This window comes from Lemur catta, chromosome 3 (assembly GCF_020740605.2).
Source record: "Lemur catta isolate mLemCat1 chromosome 3, mLemCat1.pri, whole genome shotgun sequence".
Lineage (NCBI taxonomy): Eukaryota > Metazoa > Chordata > Mammalia > Primates > Lemuridae > Lemur > Lemur catta.
Genome location: NC_059130.1, coordinates 74,748,274 through 74,772,041, shown reverse-complemented (window position 1 = coordinate 74,772,041; position 23,768 = coordinate 74,748,274). Strand labels below are relative to the sequence as shown.

General features: G+C 37.1%; 1 protein-coding gene across 4 annotated transcripts; it reads right to left on the bottom strand.

Annotated features, from left to right (window-relative positions):
* Window positions 1-1,582: 1,582 nt before the first annotated feature.
* Window positions 1,583-22,361, bottom strand: SERBP1 (SERPINE1 mRNA binding protein 1). 4 transcript variants are annotated; one of them, XM_045547787.1, is made up of 8 exons: window positions 21,891-22,361; window positions 18,049-18,199; window positions 17,304-17,444; window positions 17,105-17,194; window positions 16,415-16,534; window positions 13,834-14,011; window positions 9,699-9,872; window positions 1,583-8,298 (listed from the first exon to the last, which is right to left on the bottom strand). In XM_045547787.1, exons 1-8 carry the CDS (start codon window positions 22,201-22,203, stop codon window positions 8,242-8,244), a joined length of 1,224 nt encoding a protein of 407 aa, XP_045403743.1. In that variant the 5' UTR covers window positions 22,204-22,361; the 3' UTR covers window positions 1,583-8,241. The 4 variants fall into 4 exon arrangements, with proteins under 4 accessions (XP_045403743.1, XP_045403745.1, XP_045403744.1 ...); XM_045547789.1 differs by having other exon boundaries at window positions 16,415-16,489; window positions 21,891-22,335; XM_045547788.1 differs by having other exon boundaries at window positions 17,105-17,176; window positions 21,891-22,335.
* Between the last annotated feature and the right edge of the window lie 1,407 nt (window positions 22,362-23,768).

Here is a 23,768-nt window from a genome sequence, read left to right as displayed (position 1 = left end):
GTGTTTTGGCACTTCATCTTTATCCAACCATTATGTTGAATGCTTGCGATTGTCAAAAAGAATCCATTTTTCGTCATGTGTAACAATATGGTGTAGAAGTGGTTCACCTTTATGTCCTGACAGCAAAGGCAAGGTTTGAGATGATTTCTCTTCTGATGCTAGTTTAATGCAGTACCCATCTATCCAGCTTCTTTACCTTGCCCATTTGTTTCAAATAGTCCAATATTGTTGGAATAGTAATGTCAAACCTTGCTGCCGGTCGCCCACATGGCTCATTTTCAAGATTAAAATCACCAGAACGGAACTTCTCAAACCATCGATGTACTGTGTTCATTATCCACATCCTTCCCAAACAGTTTGTTGATATTTTGAGCTGTCTGTGGCTCATTGGTTCCATAACGGAACTCATATTCAAAAACAACACAAATTTTTGACTTATCCATGGTTTCACAAAAATTGCTCTAAAAAAAATTTGAAAGATAATCATAAGCCAAAATGTGCATTTGAAAGAATGATGTACCTTCACAATGAAAAACAAGAAGTGTCAAAGTGAAATGTCAGAGATATCAACTGTCAAACTTACTAAAGAAATCGGACATTTCATACTTAATAACCTATAACTTAAGGGAAGCCACACAACTAACACCTAACACCAGTTTGCAGAGCATAAGTATTAACTACTCTCTACTTCTACTCTATGCAAATGACTGTTCTACAAATTTACATCAATTGAGATTCTGACTGTAGTTGATTCTGTGATTCTATAAAAATCTTTGAATACTACAAACTTCTGAAATAAATTCAGGCCAAACAGTTATTTTTACTAGGCAACCAAAACCTGATGTTTCCATATTTCTGAAGTTTTAGTTCATTCTTGGTTCTTGAGAAATCAGTAAGTGCCTTTTCTTTATCTTATGGTGATTGGTTCCATACTTTGCTAGTGGTCACTTCTTTTATTTACAGGTGTCAAAACCGTTCTAAAGCTGGTTCTTCTAAGACTTTAATCACATCTCTAAGGAACATACAAACATATTATGTGCTGCCATGGGGTCCCTTTAAGTCAATTCAGGCCACTTTCCAAGTTCCCCGACTTAAAGGAATTCTTGAATTAAGAAACGCTGGTATTGCCTATGCAAGACAATGTCAGGTGAGGTTCAAAATGGCTCCCCTTTCCAATTTCAGACATTTTACCATTTACAGGTAATAGGACCCAAGGAAACACTATCAAAGCTATGACGACATTCTCAGAGAATAAACTGTTCTCAAAGGCCCTGAATTTTCACTGGAAGGGCAAGAACATCCACCCTCAGGGCATTTTCACTGGTTCAAAAAACTATAAAAACACTTTCAAAATTAAATGAAAATTAGTAACAAAACAAAAAAACTGTTCCTTTATGAAAGTCTCAATTCACTTGCTAAAATGGCAATGTCTCCTTGCACATTAGCTTTGAGAACGTGGTCTTCGTAACCTGAGGACATTTTTCTTTTATGTTCCAAACCCAGGAGCCAGGAGTCAGCCTCCCTTCCCTCTCCCCACAACCAAGTATGTCTCAAGGTGAAAATAGGACTTCCCAAGATTTCATTTAGAAACAGAAATCTTACTTTATTTATTCCATTACAAAGGAAGTAAAAGAGCATTTGCCTTCTTTTCACAACACTAGAAAATACTTGTTTCCTAATTTTTTTTCTTCATCTGTCATACTCAACTCAAATTGACTGGATTCCTTTGCATTCCTGTAAATACTTAGTTTACCCCCTCTGATCTGTCAATGGCAGAGTACCTTTCGGAGCAGCTGTAGAGGTGGCTTTAAAAAAAAAAAAAAATTACATCCACTTTTGACCTGCTTGTAACAGATTAAAATAATTTTGCAGGAACAGTCAAGTCAGTAAGTCATTTCTTCAGCTACAGATGCAATCTTCAAATCAATTCAAAAATTTTCCTCTAAAAATCTGCAGTTATTTTCAAATTTTAATAACCCTAAGTAGCAAGAGATTGATGGTACCAAAAAAAGGAAACATCCATGCTCTCCTGTAACTTGAGAAGTGCTGGTTAAGTTCTTCAATCAACCATTTACTGGCAATTTTCTCTTATTGTCTATTTCCTCCTGAAGAGAGCTTCTCAGAGATTGTTTGTAAATACTTTCACTTGGCATTATATAGCATCCAAAGCACTTCTTTGCTTAAGTCAATATGACTTCCAGCTCCAGCATTTGACTCAAGACACGGGATGTCAGTCCAATTAAAAACACTTCAATCTGCTGGATTCTGTTGATACACAGTGACAATTTTCAAGGTATACTGCTATGAACAAAATATAGCAGTGTATATACCACCTAGGTATATTTTTTCCCCCATAACCAAAGAACATCTGCCTTAAAAGTCCAATCCAGGTTTCCCATACATTCGTCAGAAGCTAAACTTTAGTACCTAAGTAAAGCCTTGGCAAATATGTAAGGATTATACTACAAAATTTGGAACACTAAGTTACACTGACACCAAATTATTAATATCTGTAGTTTCTAAGGTAAAGTTCTTTTTACCATTCCTCACCCCCCACCCCAAGAATGGAGCTGTGTTAGTTTCACTGGGAATTCTGAATTTCCAGGGGAATACACAAATAAACCAATTGCCTATCTCTAAACAGAATGATGTATTAATTCACCCATCATAAAGGCCTAAACATGTTCAGTCATGTAATGGGGAAAAAGGAAAACTATCTTCTTTGATGTAGTCAATTTATTTCCAAATTCATCCCAGAAATCTGAGCACTTAGACAAATATCTAAACCTGTGTACTTGTCTAACTATTGTCAGTGTGGTTGCCAAATGAAGCAATGTATCTGTAGATTATTACACCCCAGGTATAAAACATGGAATTCAACATGAAAAGTTCCCAAAACAAAACAAAAATTTTTCTTGGACATTATTTGCTGGCTAACATTTTAGTCCCAAATTCTAGGTAGTCAAATGTCAAGAACCAAGTTAACTTGGACCACTTTAAACAGAATCTTCATTCTAGGTATACAAGAATGAATGCTATTTCTTTACAGATTTTCTTAGATGCTAAAATCTAGGGGAAAAATCAACCACGACTGCAATCAAGGTGATAAGCGCAAACTAATACAATCGTCCAGATTCCCTACTCACTAACCACTCCCTTCCCTTTTCCCTACTCACTAACACATTATCAAAGTCGTGATGTTAGCCTTTCACTTTCCACATTTCCCTACCAGTAATGCAACTATGAATAAAGCTACCCAAGGTCAGTTCAGAGCAATTGTCTGATCACCATGAATCAATTAGATATTTTTAAAGTCCACAATGAATCAGAATTACCACATACGTTACCACCAGTTTTCTTTTATATGTAGTCTTCCACTCACAAATTTTAGGAAGAGTACTTATACAAGCCCACTGAGAATTGCCACATCCTTCCAAATGGACAGCATTTTGTTTTTCCAAAGGGACAAACATTACTGATTTAAAACACTAAGGGCTGGGTGTGGTGGCTCATGCCTGTAGTCCTAGCACTTTGGGAGGCCAAGGTGGGAGGATTGCCTGAGGGGAGTTGGAGACAAGCCTGGGAAATAGAGAACCGCATCTCTACAAAAAAAAAATTTTTTAAGTAAACAAAACACAACCCCAACTATGTACTAAGTACATAGATTAAACCTCAAAAACATAATTTGGTAAATTATTTTCTAACTTGTGTGAGCATTTCTCACCTTCTTCCATTTAGAACTGAACTGACTCCTGGTTATTTAGTATATAAGTAACCAATAGCACAAAACCTAAATTCCACCCAAACAGGTATTCTAAGCTCTAAAAACTGCAGTCTCCAGAAGGCATTAATTTCTGCCCCAACTCAACCTATGGAGTTAATTAAAAGACATGTTTTCTTACCTATATAAAATGTTCAGAATTCTCATGGAAAAATCAATAATCACAACAGAAAGCTTACCCTAATTGACTTGAGAAGTGCCACTAAATGTGAAACATTAACTATAACCATGGCATTAGGATTACTTTTACAGATTTATACTTCCCTGAACAGCTTTCAAAATATACTAAGTTGCAACCTACATCATCTTTCTTAAAAATTACAAAACCAGCTTTACTAAAAAGCTATCAGATATCTTGCCCATATTCTGATTATAGAGGCGAAAAGTTTGCTTTAAAATTACTTTTCATTCACAACTTCCCATAGAGTAGAACCACTGAACTTAGACCTAAATTTATTTCAAAAGAACTGTTGATTGGCAGTGACAGCTTAGATTAGGGGTCAGCAAACATTTTTTGTAAAGGGCCACATGTTGTAGGCTTTGTGGGCTACCTACCTTCTTCATCACATTTTAACCCTTTAAAAATGTAAAAGCCATTCTTAGTTCAGGGGATGTACCAAAACAGGCCACAGGCTGAAGTTCACTGAACACTTACAGCACTTTATTTAAACAAAAATCACTTCCAGTGTTCATACTTTTACCTGTGGCCAAGACATTGATGGCTTTAACAGTTCATCGTTATATTCTAATCACTTTCTGAAACTAAGCCTCTCATGTTCAGGTTACAACCTTGCTTTCCCTATATTCTTGCATTTACTAAATTCCTCAGCCTAATTTACTTCAATCCTTTCTCATATAACCTTTAAACTTAAAAATCAAGTAAGACTCTCAAGTTGAGAGTCATGCCAAGGTTAAAGGTTACCCCAGGCACAGCTAGGCAAAAACTGAACCCAAATTTCTGAAAGCTGTCATTTAATATTCAACCATCAATAAAACCTGACAATTTATTTTGCAAATGATGTTGATAAACTATTTCATTAATTAACTAGGGCCCAGAAGTTCAAGTAGGTATCATTTCACTGTCTTGCTATTATACTCTATAAAGCATAGTGGTAATCAAGGTTCTGGTCTTTCTCAGGTCAGAGCTGACGTTTAAGTATTCAGACTCACTAAACACATATTAATCTCAGTACAATTACAAACGTTTGGGTTAGAACCTATTTTCTAAGCACTTATTTAGACAGTAGAACTGCATGCACCTGAGATCCCCAGAATTTGCTATACCTAATTAGCTCAACACTGGAATCCATTAATATACCTGCACAATCTTACCTTTAAGGTCAACATCAGTTAGGTTCTAGCAGCTTCACATTGCTCAAGTTTTTAAATGCCTTTTAATACCTGTTAGTTTCTTCCACACACTAGTGCTTTCTTAAAGATATATTTTTAAAATCCAATACACAATATTTAGACTTTGTATGCAACTTCCTAGAATAACATTTTCCTATTTCAGTGCAACCATCTTTAACAATTAGAAAAATAATATAATCCAAATGAATACTTAATATTCTCCCTTCAAACCCATACCAAAAGTTTCCCAAATATATTTACAACCCTGGAGCTGATGTGTCCTGCTTCGATTTTAAAAATAAAACTGAGTTAAGTAACTAGATATTTAGTACCTGGTGACACTTTTAAGTTTTTAATAACTCCACAGGTCTCAAAATAGTGTTTTCCTCAAAACTGTCCCCAATCACCTCAACACAAGCTGTTAATGTCTAAAATTTCTGCTCTGGAATCACTTCCATTTAAAAGCATCAAGATAAAAGTTCACTAAAACATTAGCTGCCTTTACTATTTTAGGGCTCTGTATCCACTAACGGATTTTTCCCTCAGGGTATTACACCATTTGTCAATAAAAGGTGGCCATTCAGTATGATTAACTTTCACCCTCAAAAAATGATTTGCTAAAAAGTGACAATTATCAGTCCTTGAAACTCACATTTTATAAGAATTCAACTTTGCCTTCCGAAATGGAAGTGTGAAAGGGAAAAAAAGAAGAAAAATTGAATTCAACTTTCCCAACTAAAGCAGTCATTAACATAAGTATAGTTCCCAAATGTGATTTGACACCCTGGCTAAGCAAATAAAAACCCTACATAAGATCTAAATTTAAAAATATGAGTATTGTATCTTGTGGGTGTGCACACAGGGCAGAAACCAGGAAAAACATGATGATAAATGGGTTCCTATTTGTTTTTATGACTTTTAAGAAGTGAGCATGAAAATAAATCTTTATTTTCAGTTATTACCCACCAGTAAGAGAAAGTTAGGTTCACAGTTTTAGCTCTTGACACAAAGTGAACTAGGAGGCAAATTTATATCCATCAGATACAACTAATGGACCAACTTTTTAAGTTCAGGCTATCTAGAAAGCTTGCAACATACCAGATATTGCTGTTTATTCCTGTGACAGCAATGGGTGACAGTGAGAATTTGTGAAGTGTTTTTAATAGCAGGTGTTTTCTATAACATGTTGCTGAAAATCAAGGTTTATAAACATGTCACATGTTCAGAAATGAGTTAGATACTTGAAAAGTCTAATAAACACACTGATTTAGGAGTACGTATGTTGCAATCTCAAGAGGGGTCAATAGTCCATATGGACTAAATTAATACTTGCCTCTGGGTAGCAGGTATGTTTGTAAATATAAAATTATATTAGACATTAGCACCAGTGCAGAACATGCTCAGCATCATAAGATCGAAAACACCAGCACAAGTTTATCCACCACTAAAAAACAATTACCTCCTTCCTAAAATGTCAGACTAGCAGGTAATTTAGAATAAATCTAATCCAAATGAATAACTCTTGTACGGTACAATTTTTCTCTTTCAGAAGTGTATGTGAGAACCAATCAGCTAAATAGCAGACATACTAAAGACTGAAGATCTTCAGTATTTTTACAACTGGACATTACCATACATAGGTAGACAATTACTCAACATTGAGGGACAACAGATTCTTAAAACTTTAAATAAAATTCCTTTCCTGTTTATCAATAAATGTGGCAGAATTAAAAAAAAAAACCTAAAAACCCTGTTTTATTGATCATCCTCTCCGTGTATGTTTTAATAAGTGGTGATGCTCCCATTCAAAGAATCCATTATTAACCTAATATTCTAATGGAGGAAGAGGGAAAAGATACTTATCACTTTCTGTGAAACAAACATTCATCTATCAACTTAAGACCAAATAAGAGCAAAATAGGAAATTCAGAAAGTTAAGATTTTTGGTTTATATTTCACGGATGGTGCTGCTGTTCCAACCTTATAAAGTAAAGCTGTCTGCTTTCCAAATTCCAAAAATTAAAATATTCCCCCATCTAACCATACTAACCAGTGCCCTTTGGTTTCTTTAGAACAAGGAAGGGTTAAAGGGTTACCAATTATGTATGTACTATTTTGATTTGGGGACCTTTCACAGACACAAATCACACCGTGTGGCCAGACACTTATTTTACAGAAGACTTTAAATATTATGCATTAGCCAAATCAACTTATTCTACCCACCCTGTTGGAGGAGAAAAAAAATCTAATACCCATGAAACTATTTCACTTGACAGGATGTGTCTTACCAACAATAAGTAGCTTAACAACTTTCACCAGTAAGGTGTCTAGTTTGGCTTTTAAAATGGGAAAGCACACATTTGAAAAGTAAATATAGTTGAAATTATTAAATCGGTTATAATTTGAACCTAATGAACCATGCAAGGAGCAAGAGTTAATAAACCAATGTGCTTTGAATTTGTTCAAGTACTGATATTTCTGTATATAAAGATTTAGCATATATATAACAGCTATCATGAGAAGTGAAAAGATTTTTCCCCAAAATGAAAATATTAAAACTAAGTTAAAATACATAAAGTAGTTAGTATTCCACACAGCATAAAATTCGACAAATCAAAGTTTACATGTCCCAGTCGACCATGTGTGAAAATGCAAAGCATGTATTAAAACCGGTATGTCCAATATTTAAAACCAGTTTATAATTGGAGGAACATCTAAATCCTTAATTAAAAAACACAAATGAAGTGAAGAAAGCTTTAAACTGGTACACACTGTTCACACCTATATTTCAAGTTTGGAAATGCATATTTGCAAGCAGCAATACAAAAGTATTCATGAAGAATGCATAATCTCTGAAAATTATGAAAACATCCCTGCTACCAATACATTTCTAAATACAAAACTGACTACCATATTTGTTACTTCTGTGTAGCAAGAGAAGTTCATTTTCAAAACAGATAAAATTCAGTCTTTAGGTGTGAATGGTATGAATGACAGTCTTTTTCTTTTTTTTTTTTTAAATTTCTTAAGTTGTTTGGAATCCTTAAGCATGCAAAAAGCTTTGAACAGAAGGGTCCACAAAGGAACCAAGGTTGTCTTGTGGCATCCAGTTAAGCCAGAGCTGGGAATGCCTCTGGGTCATCCACATCTGGAGCAGAAGCATTTGACTGAAAAAGAAACAAACCAAAATTACCCACAATTCTTAAAAATGCACTGCAAGTGTATATGTTTAGACAGAACTCTAAAAAAATCTTGATGTTAAAATACAAGGTAAAATTTATCAAAGCTTTTACTTATAAAGGCAAAATTTTGGATCAGAATAGGACTACAAATATTTGCAATGAGCCTTGTCCTGAATTTCTATCAAGACCTATTTTCATTCCCTAGTAACAGCATTTCATTTTTCAAAAAAACAAACCATGGGATATGTATGTGAATTCTTTGTTGTTCAGTATTCTTGTACTTTTTCCACTCACTAAACAAGAGTAACATCAATGTGAAAGCATGCTAAGAAACCAATTTAACATTTATGTAGTACATTCCATGTTAAAAAAAAAAGGAACCCCCCCCCCAAAAAAGAGAAAGGGGTTCCAGCTGTTATTTATAGCCTAAAGTATAAATAACAACAAAACTAAAAAGAACGTATTGAAAAGGCCATAAACACAACACTGGTCTTAAAAATAGATAGATGTCAGAGGAAGAAACAAAGTATCATTACACTGGCACTGAGGACCTTAAAATCTATATTAAGTTACCACTATAATCACACTCAAGGAAGTGGGTCCCCGAATTTGTCTATCAGGTGTTGAGAATCCAAGAGGACGTTATGGCTGTTTCCAAGCTGGACCGTAAGAAAAAATGAAATAACCCAAAGGTTACCTCTAATATTTTAGCTTAATAATAGTCATTAAAAGCAGACTTTAGCATCAAACAGACCCAAGTTCATGTCTATCAATTACTTGAGCAAATTATCTCATTAGGAACTTGTTCTGTGCCACATGTTGTGCAAAGCACTGGAGAGATTATAGAAAGTAAGATAAAAATGACTCCCGACTCTCACAGAAGAGTCTAGTAAAAGAAATCAAGAACAAAAAGGGTGTCAACAATCATGTGAGTGTCACACAAGGAATTATACGATGAACACACAGAGGTTACCAAGCTGAGACCTAAAAGGCAGTCAGGCGTTATCAAAGTAAAAAAATCATCAATTAGTATTTCAGGTCAATTTTAGCAAAGGCCAAGAGTTCACTTGATTCCCTGTACCAGAATTTCCTCATCTGTAAAACAGGGATGTCATCAAAGAAAGAATTAAATGACAAAGTACATAAAATGCCTAGCACAGCACCATGACCAGCACCTAATAAGAACTCAATAAAGTGTGGTAATTTAATACTACCGACAACACTGTTCAAAAAGTCATTTAAGTGATTTAAACAAAAATACAACCTAAAATGTAGTTTCTTGAAGGTATGTCTACATCTACTTCCTTATGTCTCCAAAAGGACCTAGCCAGTGATTTACAAGTCTTTGAATTACTTAAAAGGGAAAAAGAAGTTTTTAAAACAACCTTGTCAGTCCTGCTGCCACGGTTCGGACGTCCACCACGTCCACGCCCACCTCGTCCTCCCCTGCCACCACGTCCTGGGCGGCCAAGGTCTCCAAAATTGATCTCCAGCTGAGATGTTATATCATTTGCTGGCTTCCGGAAATGATGGTCCATAACCGAATCTTCAGCATGAGCCTACAAATTTAAATGAAGACCACTGGGTAATTAAGAGGAAAGTAATGTTGTAAGATTCCTAAATAATGAGCTTTCTCCTAAAAAGACCAAAAATCCAAACTTTACTTTATGTGAACAAACATGTCAACTCCTCCACAGGTAATAAGTAACCACTGGGTTCAGCTATAGTGATCTTAAAGGAAGAATTCCCTTCACTTTTCTCTATCTCAAACTTCTGTAACTTTAAATTGCAGGCGATACCGGCAATCCTCAATTAAAGGCATATAAATGATCACGATCAACCCAAGTGGCTGGTCCCCATCCCAGACCTACTGAATCTGACAAGCACATTTTAAATATGCCCTTCAGATTGTGAGTGGATCCCTGATGAAGACCTTTCAAAAGATGGCACGTAAGGTTTCTACTAGTGATAATACTGAATCTCTACAGGTTATAAAGAAAACCTCTGCTCTGCATTCTTCCAACTACAACTTGGGAAAAAACAGTATCTCTAGACTTCTCAGAAGGGTTTTCTGTTCATATACAACTATTATGCTCTTCCACAATTGGAGAGCTAGAAATTTAAGTCAAACACTACACCCTTTACACAAGACGGGAGACCTCGAAAAGCTACGCACAAATAACACACCTTAAATGTATCATGTTTGTGAAATCCAGATCATCTTTTTGCATTTATGTATAAGCTAAATATGAGCCAGTCTGGGGGAGGGAGGAAGCAAAAATCCTGACATCTGCTTAATGCCTGATTTCTTGTATATTTAGTATGAATAGGTTTTAATCTTTTAGTTGGGAACTTCACTTATACCACTTAAAAGCACATTTTTCTTTTCCTAAATACATGTATAATCCTCTTTTCTGAAGGAGTAATGAAGATTTTGTTCTTTCTAAACAATTTATAATATTACAGCTGTCAGTAACTATGCTTTAAAATACAAATAAATTTTTGTTTTTATCCATGCTTTCATTCTTTACACATCATCTCATACCCGAAATATATGGCATCCCTTTATGCCATGCCAACTCACTTTAAATAGAAGTTGACATGTTTGTTCTAATATTAATTTTAAAGGACCCTAGAAATATAAATAAATGTAAATTCACAAACCACCAGCAAATTAAAATCAATTATATATTGTCTAATTTTAAGTGCTCTTTCAAACCAAAGATACCCATTCATTATCAACTGCAGATCAAAATAATAAAAAATAACACATAAAAAATCAAAACAGTATAAAAAGTAATCATAAAATTTACGTTGTATTTGTTATTAATAAGTAATCTAGAGATGGGTTAAAGTATACAGGAGAATGTCCATATAGGTTATATGCAAATACTATACCATTTTATATAACGGACTTGAACATCCATAAATTTTGGTATCTATCAGGGTCCTGGAACTAATCCCCTACAGAGACTGTACTAGTATGAATTTGCAAAAAACTTTTTTTTCTAGAGCAGCTAGAGAATCCTAAGTCATCAACAGAAAACTCTTATGTCAGCTCTGTCAATAACACGGAATCTCGGTTCTCCATTTCTGAAGAAAGTAAAGTTTCTTCTTTCCACTAACTACACCTCGTATTTGTTGTGAGGATGAAGACATGTAAAAGTTAAAGATTCCTTAGCGTTATATACAATTTAAAGACCTAAATATTCAAATAAGGTCACATATGCCAATAAGACCAGATATAAACACATATTCCTATCACAAAGGGTCCAAACATATAAAAGTGGCTTTATAATGAAAAGGTCCTGGTTTCAAAGTTATTCATAACCAATTTAACATTTGATAATTCAAATTTGTCATCATATACATTACCTTGTATAATAGTTATTTCTAAAAAGCTCAATGTAAAAGGATATTTAAAATTGGAATATCTAACCTGGTATCTATAAAATGCATAAAAAGACTTCAGGGTATTAATGAATCACCCAAAATTACAACTAGAATTTTACATGTACATGTATTTTGTTCTGGGAAAAAGTTCAGCTGGGACCCCAAAAAAGTTACAAATAATTTTAAGGGAGGCTAGGTATATCTTTTTCATATTAACCTAGGCAGTTTAATAATCAGCTCAAACAAACAATCTCCCCAAGATGAACTTTCATGGTTCTTAAATAAGGAATTTTATTGTCTTACTCAGGCATACTATCTTTAAGAATAAAACAGACAATGGGTTCTAATGGTTTCTTTTCCTCCCTACGGACTCGTCACTTAAGACAATGTCCTCATTTACTATGTTTGTAGAGTAAATGTTAAAACCATCTCTTCTAAATCGAAGTCCCTTTAACCTCAATTTTATGTTAAAATGTTTCCAAGTTTGTCTCACAGCCTTTTTTTGGTTTAAAAGATTAAAACATATTAAGATATCATTAAATCTTTTTATTACAGGTTGCCCTCACAACATTTTAATTTAACTTTACCTTTGGATGATAGAATTTGTACTCTGGATTTCTGGCACAGTCCAATTTATGATATGAATGTGAACCAAACACAAATGTCAAAAAGTTAAAGAAAGCTGATGGAAAAAAAGTATTTAGTAGAAGAAATAATGCAGTTTGTTAGCTAAAACTATGACTAAAATCTCGTACTTACACAAACCCTAGTAGGATGCAGAAATGAGACATTCCTCTAGGAACATGGCCCCAAGGCTGAACTAGAAGTTATCAAATAAAAAGCTACCAATGTGACTTTCTCAAGTAACAGCTGACCCTTGAACAACTTGGCTTTGAACTCCTTTAATGCCTCGGACCACCCAAATCAGCAAAACCAATTCCTCTTCTTTCTCAGGCTACTCAAAGTGAAGACAACAAGGACAATCCATTTCCATTTTCTCTTCTTTATGATTTTCTTAACATTTTCTTTCTCTAGCTTACTTTACTGTATGAATACAGTATAGAATACATTTAACACAAAAAATGTGTGTTAACTGACTTCGTGTTATCAGTAAGGCTTCCAGTCAACAGCAGGCTATTAAGTTTTTGGGTAGTCAAAAGCTATACTCATTTTTGAGTATAACTCAGGGGGCGGGCAGATCAGCGCCCCTAACCTCCACCATTGTTCAAGGGTCAACTGTATTTTCATTAGTTTCCATGTTTCCTAAGTAAAAGAAACCCATAAATTAATTCTTCGGTCTTTACAAGGCATCATTCCACAGTCAAGGATGATACTACCATTTACGCAGAGTCCTGACCATTATGCATAGTACAGGCCGACAGTCTCAAAAATTGAGTACTGAATGAAGCCACTGATGTTTTAGGTTAAGTCATACAAAAATGCCAAGATTTCTACCTAATACCAGTCTTCTAATGATTCCCAGTTTGGCAAGATTTCAAAAAATATAACCACAACTTTGAAAAAGAACTATGATATTTCCAAAACACTAATAATTATACAATATATCACTGACAGCTTTATTAGAAAAAAGAACACTATTGTGTTAAATATAATTGTGAACTTACTGAAGGACTAAATTTCTTATATGGTAATGGAGCTTATTTTCCTTTTCCTGCAAGTTATCTGCCCCAAATGATCCTATGTAAACTTTTTTTTTTTTTTTTTGAGACAGAGTCCCGCTCTGTTACCCAGGTTAGAGTGCCGTGGCGTCAGCCCAACTCACAGCAACCTCAAACTCCTGGGCTCAAGCAATCCTTCTGCCTCAGCCTCCTGAGTAGCTGGGACTACAGGCATGTGCCACCATGCCCGGATAATTTTTTCTATATAAATTTTTAGCTGTCCAAATCATTTCCGTCTATTTTTGGTAGAGACAGGGTCTCGCTCTTGCTCAGGCTAGTCTTGAACTCCTGACCTTGAGAGATCCTCCCGCCTCGGCCTCCCAGAGTGCTAGGATTACAGGCGTGAGCCAACCTTTTTTAAACAAAATATTATCAGGTGAAATTTAAACAGAAATTATAAATATAATTCAAGTCACACCTGAACACTTTCAAACACCAGAAAAATTACCTCTTCACTCTTTGATTTATGAAGAACAAATCCCTTTTTCCACTGCCCATCAGCACCTTCATTTGGTTTTCGGATATTAAATTCTACTTTTGCCCGGTCCTTATTTTGAATAGCCTTCCATTCATCCAAAGTCATCTCTTTTGGACCCTCTTCCTTTACCTCTTCAACTTCGTTCTCCCTGTGAAAAGATGTTTAAATTTTATACCTGGTAGAGAGCTGGTATAATTTACGTAAAAGTATCTCAAACTTACAATTGTAAGGAAGTTAATCTTGGCTGGTTGGTAATCCTTTAGAGAAAGAAGACTAAATATGGAGATACCACAGTTTGCTGTATACCCCAACGGCTAACATTCAACTTTCTAGAGACTAGGAATCAGTGCCTGTTGATTAGTGCGGGGATTACAGGTGTGAGCCACCATGCCAGGCCTAAAATATACACTTCTTAAAAACACACTACTTTGTTTTAAAACTAACCTCTTATATGCCTAATCCTGGGCCTATCTTCTCCTAAAAGATACATTTTTAATTTTCAGAATTTCTCCACAATATGTAACTCATAACAAATATGAAAATAACTGCATGTCTGTGAACCAGGTTTCAAATTTTGGAATAGAAAAAAACTTTCTCTTACGATTTCAGCAACTAGCACTTAAAGCAAAGTAAAATAAGAGCCCAAGTTCCCACAATTCCCCAAATCTACACACCGCAACTTTCAAACCAACATGTATTGTACATGGACTGGAGATTGAGGTTTCACTAGTAATGCAACTGTCCACAAAGCACAAAGGTTTCAACAGTTACTACCAAATGAGTTATTTCCCAATACAATTCTCAGGCCATAACTATTGAATATTATCCTTTCCCACTTTTTCACAGAAACAAAGCACAGCCCTTGGAATCCATTATTTTAGTCTAATTTCATTTTCCAATTGTCACCAAACAAGTTATTCGCTATTTTGGGAGTCCTGCTTCTTTCCAAAGATAGCAGGTGATTCAGTTAGCCTTAGAGATCAAATATCAGCCTATGATGCTGCCCATTACTATTTGACAAATCCTATTTTAAAACTTCCTAGAGTAAGTTTACATCAAATTGACTGGATCTTGGGTATAGAGTGCAATTTTGTCATCTTATAGATGAGAAAACAAAGCATCTAAAAAAAGGTCCTAGTTACCCCTATGTTATGACACAGCCAGGAATAGAATAGCATACATTTTTATCACATCATGAAGCCATGACACTTACCTTTCAACGGTTGCTGTAAGAAGCAAATGAGAACCAAACAGAAACTGTCGAAACTATATAAGGGAGTTAATCAAAGTCAGCCAAAGTTGTACTTCTTAAATTTATACTTCCATATGCAAGGTACATATTATGTGCTTAGATTCTTCCATAGAGTGAGACTGCTCTGCTCTAATGTGATCGTTATTTTCTTTAAAACAACACCCCTAATTTCATTCCTGGGTCCTGAGCTAAAGATTTGTTTCTAGTACCCTATCAATACATCATTATCTTCTGGGAAAATTATCATCACTCTGAAAGTGACTCAAACATGGGCTCTCTTTTTTGAGGCAGTCTCGCTCTGTCACCCAGGCTAGAGTGCAATGGAGCCATAACAGCTCACTGCAACCTCAAACTCCTGGGCTCAAGTGATACTCCTGCCTCAGCTCCCCAAGGCAGCTGGGACTACAGGCACATGCCACCAAACCCAACTAATTTTTTTATTTTTTGTAAAGATGAGTTCTCGCTCTTTGCTCTTGTTCAGGCTGGTCTCAAACTCCTGAGCTCAAGCAATACTCCCGCCTCAGCCTCCCAGAGTGCTAGAATTACAGGTGTGAGTCACCAAACCCAGCCCTCATGGACTGTTTATTAATGTTACATAGAATTCATTTAACTCACCAATCAAATTTCATTATTTACTACACAAAACTATGATTCCATATAGTTTTGCATAAATAAAACTTACATTACCCCAAGTGCAAAACACCCAACATCATGTATTTTTATTCACTCTCCAACTGTAAATCGTTTTTCCCTATCCCAACAAACCCATGGAATATGATACTCTCATCACTCTAATAATAGTGGTTCTCAGTAAGAGCAATTCTTTCTAAAGAAAAGTTCAGAAAGAGCATTCCCTGATTGATGTGAAATGCTCCAGTTAAGAATCACTGTCCTAAATAATCTGTAATCCAAGACTTTAAACCATAATACTATAACAAACTGGCATAAAACTTCTGCTTGGGTTGACAGAAACTACAGGAAGGCATTTAATTACTTTTACCAGCTTAACTTGAATCTTTAAAACAACTCCCACCCTTGAAAATACAAAAACTTCAAAACCAAGTCTTCTACCTAAACTTGCAACACGAACATTAAGTATTCTATTTTTCAAACCATTCGAGCCAAATATATACATGTAAAGCACTCTTCTAAATACTATTTGAGGGATGAGGGTACAATAAAAGTCTCTCTTGTCAAAAAGCCATCAAATAACAGCATGAAGTCTATGGACCATCTTATTGGTAAAAACCCAAACTGATTTCAATGCTGGGGCATTACAATCACACACAAGCCACTTACTTATTTTCAGTGTCTGCCACTGGATGTTCTTCACCTTCAGGTGTTTCCTCAGTCACATTTGATTGATCCAAGTCACTGCAATTATAAGATATTTGTTTCTGAATGTATTTTGGGGACTCTCTAAGGAAAGAAAGAAAAAGAAAGGCATCTAGGTCCATTTACATGTAACCAAAGGGTTCTTCATACAAAGATACTAAAACCCCTCACATCTTTGAAAAGTCTTTTCTTACTAAATTACTCCCCAGCAGACTAAGAGAAAACAATACAAACTACTGATTAAATTAGTTCACATGCTTCATACTTAAAAAGTACCAGGACAATACAGTGCTAAAACAAAGCTTTACTGGCTTATCAAATTTTCTACCAACCAGAATGTCAATAGCTAGATTAGGAACCATTAAAAACACAGAATCAGAATACACAAATAACTTCAGTGTAGGATTTCAGGAAAGCTATACATCCATATGGAAAAAAACTAATAAACACATAAAGTACAGAAAAATTGGTCAATTGATACACTATAACTCAAACCTATCCCATATGACATTTATCTTGTAAGATAACAGCTCTGAGAACAGCCATTGTTGTCTCAGGGACAAGTAAAATTTAATAGAGGTATGGATGAGCCTCTAGTAAGATACAGGATCAATTTTATTAAAATTACTTATTAAAAAAAATCAGAATACCAACGTTAATTCATCTTTGACGGTTCCCCAGTTGTGAGATCCGCTACCTCCACGCTTGTCCTCATGCTTCAGGCCACTGTAATGTGAAAAAGAACTAACAAAACTGAGTTAACATAATACTCTAGTTCTAGAAGTTCAAATTTTGTTTATTAAATAAATAGATTAAAATATTAAAGTGAAATAAAAACCAATATAAGACTTACGATCTATCACTTCCACTATGCCTATCAAATTCACGTTTGCCACGAGAATCAAATCCATCTCCTCGGCCCATTCCACGTCCACGGCCTCCTCGACCTCTTCCAAGACCACCACGACCTCGGATAGGTCGGTCAATAATCGGTCTATGATATAAATTTAAAAATTTTATTTCCCTGGTTTCCAAAAAAAGGAATAAGGAAAATCCATTCAAAAGATCAAAAATACAGAACATGTTTACTGGCTCATAACCCAACAGTAAACACACTGCATTAGAAAGTCAAAACAGTCTATTTTTAAGCATAAAGGAAACCAGAACTAGGAAGCCCCTCAACACAAGAAAATTATTTTGGTATTCCCTAAATGTTATTACCAGTACATGCACTTTTTCACTGCTATTCATCACACATTTTAATTCAATAAACCCACCATTTACCAGTACATAATATGTTTTGCTATAAACTACTAACCAATAGTATTTTCCTTTTGCCTCAACATCTGGGGAGAGCAAGGAAAAGAAACTGGCCACCCATCAACTGAAGTGTTTCATTATAGGAAATCTAAGTCTGAACTGTTACCCAAAGATCTAAAGTGTAATAATGCCCAAATTCAGACAATTATCTCTGAAAAACTAACAGAATTAGTCACACTGCCATTCTGGCAATTATGCCCAATTTATAGTTTTAATTTAAGATGTGACTCTATGAACTGATACAAAACATGATGAGGTTTTCTTTTTTAAATCTTTACCTATCAACTGAAAATTCGCCTCCTTCACCCTTTTCTTCAAGTGGCTTTTCAAATCTTCGTTCTCGAGGTGGTCGCCTTTCTGGTCGTCTATCAATAATTTTTCCTTCACCCTGAAGTTGTTGATCAGGTCTTCTTCCAACACGTCTTATTCCTAAAATGACAAATAATCTGCATAAGCAAATTATTTCTACAACACAAAAAGTTTAGGCCTAGACTGCCAACAAAAAGTTGCTACTTTTTTAGTCCAGTAACTAGCTGTTGAAAAGGCATATATATTGGGCATCCCTAACATGTAACAAAGTACTTTAGGGAAATTTCCATTTAAAGATAATAAACTTGTTTTAAACTTCTGTTTAGTTTGCCAAGTTATCCTCCTCCCAAAGCATTTTCTATAACTGACGTGGAAGTCATTTTGGCAGTCATTATTCCACTCATTTTTCAAGATGTCAGTCTTTTAATAAAAAAAATTTAAATCTAAAGAAATTTTAGGCAAGTGATACATTTTGGCTTTAAAAATACTGAAGAAGACAATACCAGCAGCCATTCATAAATAATCAAGCAAATCAACACACTCACTAGATATGGCCCTTCAAACAAAAAGTGAAGGTCACATTATTTTATTCTATATAATCTGAAAAAATGCAGTAACTCATAATTCTATGAAATTACAAATCTGAAAGGAAAACAAATGGCATTTAGGATTACTAGAGAACATGCCACCAGTTTAAAATAGCTATTTAACCAGAAAAAGTATCATCTTCCCCTAATACATCATTTAAAAATATATAACAAGTGTTTTTTACGCCTAAGATCCTTCGGCCTAAAAAAAAAAAAAAAAAAATCAAAATGGAAATGTAAAAAATATAAAGAAAAATTTTTAAAAATTCTGAATACATATACATACATGAAACAAGTGTATGTGTGCACACACAGGTCTATATGCACACATACTACCCCCCCAACTAACTTTTAAAAATACTGTATGTAACCTCTAGGAAATATTTATTATAGATAGAGACATTTTAAAGATTTGCTCTTACAAGCACCTTTGTTTTCAAAGAATCTTTAAAAAGCCAAATACACAGACAAAAGGATCCCTTTATGCAGTATATAAGAAATAGGAAACCTGTGGCACTAAGTGAAAGCTGAAGCATTTAGCAATTTCCTCCCTTATTTTTTTCCTGTCATGCCTGAAGCCCCCAAAGGCAACCAATATGAATTATTGGTGGCCTTAAGGATAATCAGAATGATGGTTAACTTTATGACCGTAAGACTGCAGGTATGTAATTTCCAATTTCTGACAAAGTCAAACAGCAGCTGAAGAATTGGCTTTACAAGATCTTAAGTTGCTTCACTCTGGTTCTTTCTAAGAAAAGTGGAACACCATCAGGACACACCCAATTGTTCAGCTGCCTGTAACTAGAGCCAAACAGTAACATTTTAAGATTCACTCCCTGTAAACTCTCAGGATAGACCATATGCTAGACCTTACACCAAGGCATTTAAATAAATTTCATCAAAGTATAGTGTATTGGGGTGGAGCTATGGAACCAGTCCTTATAATGACATCCAAGCCAAACACACCCAACTGTAGAGTGGTTTGCTTCCCCACCCAATATTTCAATATTAGGCTTGTAAAATCTAAAAACTTACTAAATAAATTCACCTAATGAAAACTGACTGATATTACAAAAAACTGCAAGCTTCTCTTGATATGCTTATTTATAACTTCCAAGCTAACTGCACTAGACTTGAAGCTTTTATTATGAAACACACACCCCGGTCTAAACAAGCAGTGACATTCTACTGTGTCCATTCTCAAGTTTTTCAAATGGACAAAAAAACAGCTACAAAATTAATTCACATAAAAAACATTAATTACTTATCTGAAGTATGTCTAGCATTGTATGAATATTAACAAAATCATAGAACACAAAGTCAGGCTGACAATCCTTCCTACTATAACTAGCAGGGACTTTGTTTACAGATCTATCTCCAGTGCACAGAAAATGACTTGACAGGTGGGTAGGATCTCAAAAGGAGTATTTTTCATCCAACATTTTCCCCGAATTTGTAAGCTTTTTTTAAAGTTCAGAGTGCTCTGAAATACTGACCTAGGGAAAATGTTAGAATAGTTTTCCTAAGAGTGACGAACTTAGTCTTGGTTATAAACTTAAGAAATAATTCCCCACGTTTATAACTTAAAATACTAGTTCCCAGGTAAGAGTTTATTTCATAGATGGGCTTCATAATCAACACTGAGGCATTTAAATCACGCTTCATGCTTTGAACATTCAAAATGAGTGAACATATCTACCTGGTACATTTTAGATTTATGCTTCATACTCAAATTTTTCATGTACTTATAAATAATCATACAAGCCAGTGTTTTTTAACACAGAAATTAAACGATTTATTCAATTGTGCTAGATTGCCATAAAGTTTAATTGGCTCAACAGATACTTGGCCTAAGTGATGTATACATGCTTTCTAATACTTCAGCTGTGCTTTTTCCCAACCTATAATTTTAACAAAAGAATTAATTATTTTGTTTTATTTACCACTTAGGTCCCAGGTTTTTCACTTCAAGCCTCACAAAAGTTCTCAAAAAAAAAATTCCTAAAGCAAAACCCAAGTTGTTCTGATTTTTAGAATTAGTTGAATGCTACAGAATTCAACTAAAGCTAATGAGGACGCCTTTCAGGAGCACCTGACTGACAGCAAGTACTAATTTCAACTTTCAACACATTTAACGGCAACTTTAAAGAATTAGAGCTTAGATCCTGTACGCCTTCTTGCTATTGATCATGAATGCTTTTCCTCACCCTCAAGAGTTTTGCTCTTTTCAACCACAACGAACCAGTAATGAAAATAAAAAAATCAAGGCAGTTCTGTGAAATTCACAGTGCCTTCGAAGCACTATAAACCGCCAGTGAAATCCAGCATGCTTTACGCACACGTGGAGCTACAGACTCTAAAGAGCTCAGCTGAGACTAACGTTGTGACAGCCTCTACACTCATTTCACGCACGAGGCTCAGGTCAGGCCACACCATAGAAAATACTGAGGTCGGGAGAAAAGATAGTGACACGAGGGCGATCCTCACGATGCTCTGCAATAAACTAGTCTTCATCCGGAATTCCCTCTTCTGCTTGAGTGCAGCCAAATTCCCCTACTTCCCAACGGCTACACTCACTCTAGCAAGTTATAAGACTCTAACAGTTGAGGGGTGGAGGAGGAACAATATAAATCAAGCACGTGTGGCACTCCGAACTGCAGCTTACTCCACAATATCTGATATGCGAGAACGACTCCCAGCTTTTCAGTGGGGGTACTCCGCGCCATCGTGGGACAAGATGGCAGGACAGAAGCCTCAAACAGACAACACCCCCCCACAGGAGCACGCCGAGGAAGAGCTCCGCGCAATAAGCAGCCGTGGGTCCCAAGCTTCTCAGTAACTACAGAAAGCTTCAGTAAGTGGCTGGCTTCCCCTCCACTCGGTCCCTGCGCTAGCCCGCCAAGGAATCCGGCGGGAAGGCAACAGCCTCCCGGGACCGCGAGCACGCTCGAGGAGCAGCTCATCACCGGACCACGCTTCTCCGCTCAGAACCTGAGGCGGGAAGGGGGTGGCTCCGGGAACCTTGCAGGTGGTAGCCTGAACTTGGGGCTACCACGCTCCCAGCACCTTTGCAAGACCCGGCTTTTGTAGCGTGGGAGAAACGTGAGGAAACCGGCGGCAAAGTCTCCCGCGGACCCTCTTAGCTCCAGAAACAAGTGGTATCGGCAAGTCCCCTCGCTCCTTCCCTCCATCCCGGTCTCCCTCACATTCTACCCCAGCTTTACCTTCTTTCTTAAGCGCCACGGGTGGCTGCGTCTCCTCTTTCTTGTCAGCCACGCCAACGTTGGGCGGCAGCGGGTTCTTGCGGTCTTTCTGGGACTCTTTACGCAGCTGTTTGCCTGCCGCGTTGGAGTTGGTCTGGGCCGCGGCCTGAGCTGCGCTCTTGGCCCCAGGGCCCCCAACGCCGCCCCCGCCGGCTTCTTTTTTCTTGTTCTCCGCTGCCTTCAGCACCTCGAAGGGGTCCGATTCGTCGTCAAATAACTGGTCGAATCGGTTGGTGACCACGCAGCCGAAGCCTTCCTGTAAGTGCCCAGGCATGATGGTGGCTCGGCGGCGCGTTCCTCCACGGATTGCAGCGGGCCGCGCCGAGCCAAGAGCGCCTGCTTCAGCTCTTCCCACAAGATGGCCGGGCCGAGAGAGGGGGGCCGTCTTCTCTTCCGGCGCCAGGCACACATCCGGGAGCGGCCAGCGCCGCACAGCACCCTGGGTTATGTAGGCCAGAACAGTTTCTCCTGAGGCGACTCCCTGCCCCGGGACTACAATTCCCAGAATGCATCGCGCGGCACCTCTTCGCGCTCGCCTAAGAGGCGGGCCCTCACGGAGGGAGTGAAGCGTGCGCGCTGAAGGAGGGGAAGCGTGGTGGTGGGCGGAGCCCTGCCACCTGCTCTTGCCACCCTTAAACTCGGTAGGTCTTCGGCTAACCTGAAACCAGGAAAGCGTGACGGCGTATTTTGCTCGCGAAAGTGCTCGGACTTTGGTTTCACTCACCCCGTCTCTGGCCCAGAACTAACTTTCCCTACCGCTCGAGGAGGGTCAAGGTGACTCCCAGACCTTACATCTGGAAATACACAAACTTCCGGGGGAGGAGGTGTTGCTGAGGTGCGGCGCTTGCCTCCGGTGGGCAGGACCGGGTCTGTGCCAAGTCCCTAGGTGCCCAGCGGCTGCAGGCGCCCTCCTTCACCCTCTATAATGAACCGAGACTCTTCTGTTTAATGTGACGCGGAATATGCTTCCTCACGGGGGCGGGGGACGTGAACTAGCCAAAAAGACAAATTGAACGATCAAACGCATCTGTTGCGCGCCTTTCCCGGGCTCGCCGGCCAGGTTGCGATCGGTGCTTTAAGAGTTGTTAACTCCTGATAGTGCGGCACTAGACACCGGGCAGGCCTCCAAAAATCACTGTTTGTAGAAACACTTTCTAGAATCATTCCAGTTAATTGTCCATTAGTGTACGCAAGCCAAGGTTTAGGTGGCTGTGGTGTTTGTAAAATGTGCCCAAGAAATAATTTAAAGCATTTTGAGTGTGTATGTGCTGGGAGATGCAGTGAGGGTAGGAAAACATATCAGTGAATTAACTTAGTAATGACTAACAGCGTTGATATTAGTTGATAATATAGTTCATTCAGATATTGTAGTGTCAGTGCATATTGAAACACATTTAGTAACACCGTGTTTAAATATATCATAATTTTTAAACCCTTTGCCGTTAACACAAAATATAATAGAAAATGCACCTCTTATGTGGCAAGTGCTATGAATGACAATCTCAACAACATCTCATTAGGTAAGTCGTTTCTCTCTTTTCACAGATGATGAAACCATTTCAGAGGTGTAATGACTTACCAAGTCACACTTCTGTAAGTGCTTGCGCCAGGCACTAATTCACTCTTCCAACTCCACTAGGAGATTTGACATCAACTCATTAATCCAGGCTCTGTCCTGATAGAAGCCAGTCAGTTATTCAATTTCCAATATAATTTAAACATTGTTGCATGTCAGGGTATGTAACATGGCTGACTGTAATCTTATCAATTTCTGATAATTCTTTAAGAGGGAAAATAGAAGACAGAGTCATATTACAGGCGTGTGGCAGCAAGCCTCAT

Coding starts and splice junctions, on each gene's coding strand:
- SERBP1 (XM_045547787.1), bottom strand. CDS start 22,203: ATGCCTGGGCACTTACAGGAAGGCTTCGGCTGCGTGGTCACCAACCGA. Junction 17,445..18,048: donor GGCGAATTTTCAGTTGATAG/GTAAAGATTTAA, acceptor TTTATATCATAG/ACCGATTATTGACCGACCTA. Junction 17,195..17,303: donor CATAGTGGAAGTGATAGATC/GTAAGTCTTATA, acceptor CAGTTTTGTTAG/TTCTTTTTCACATTACAGTG.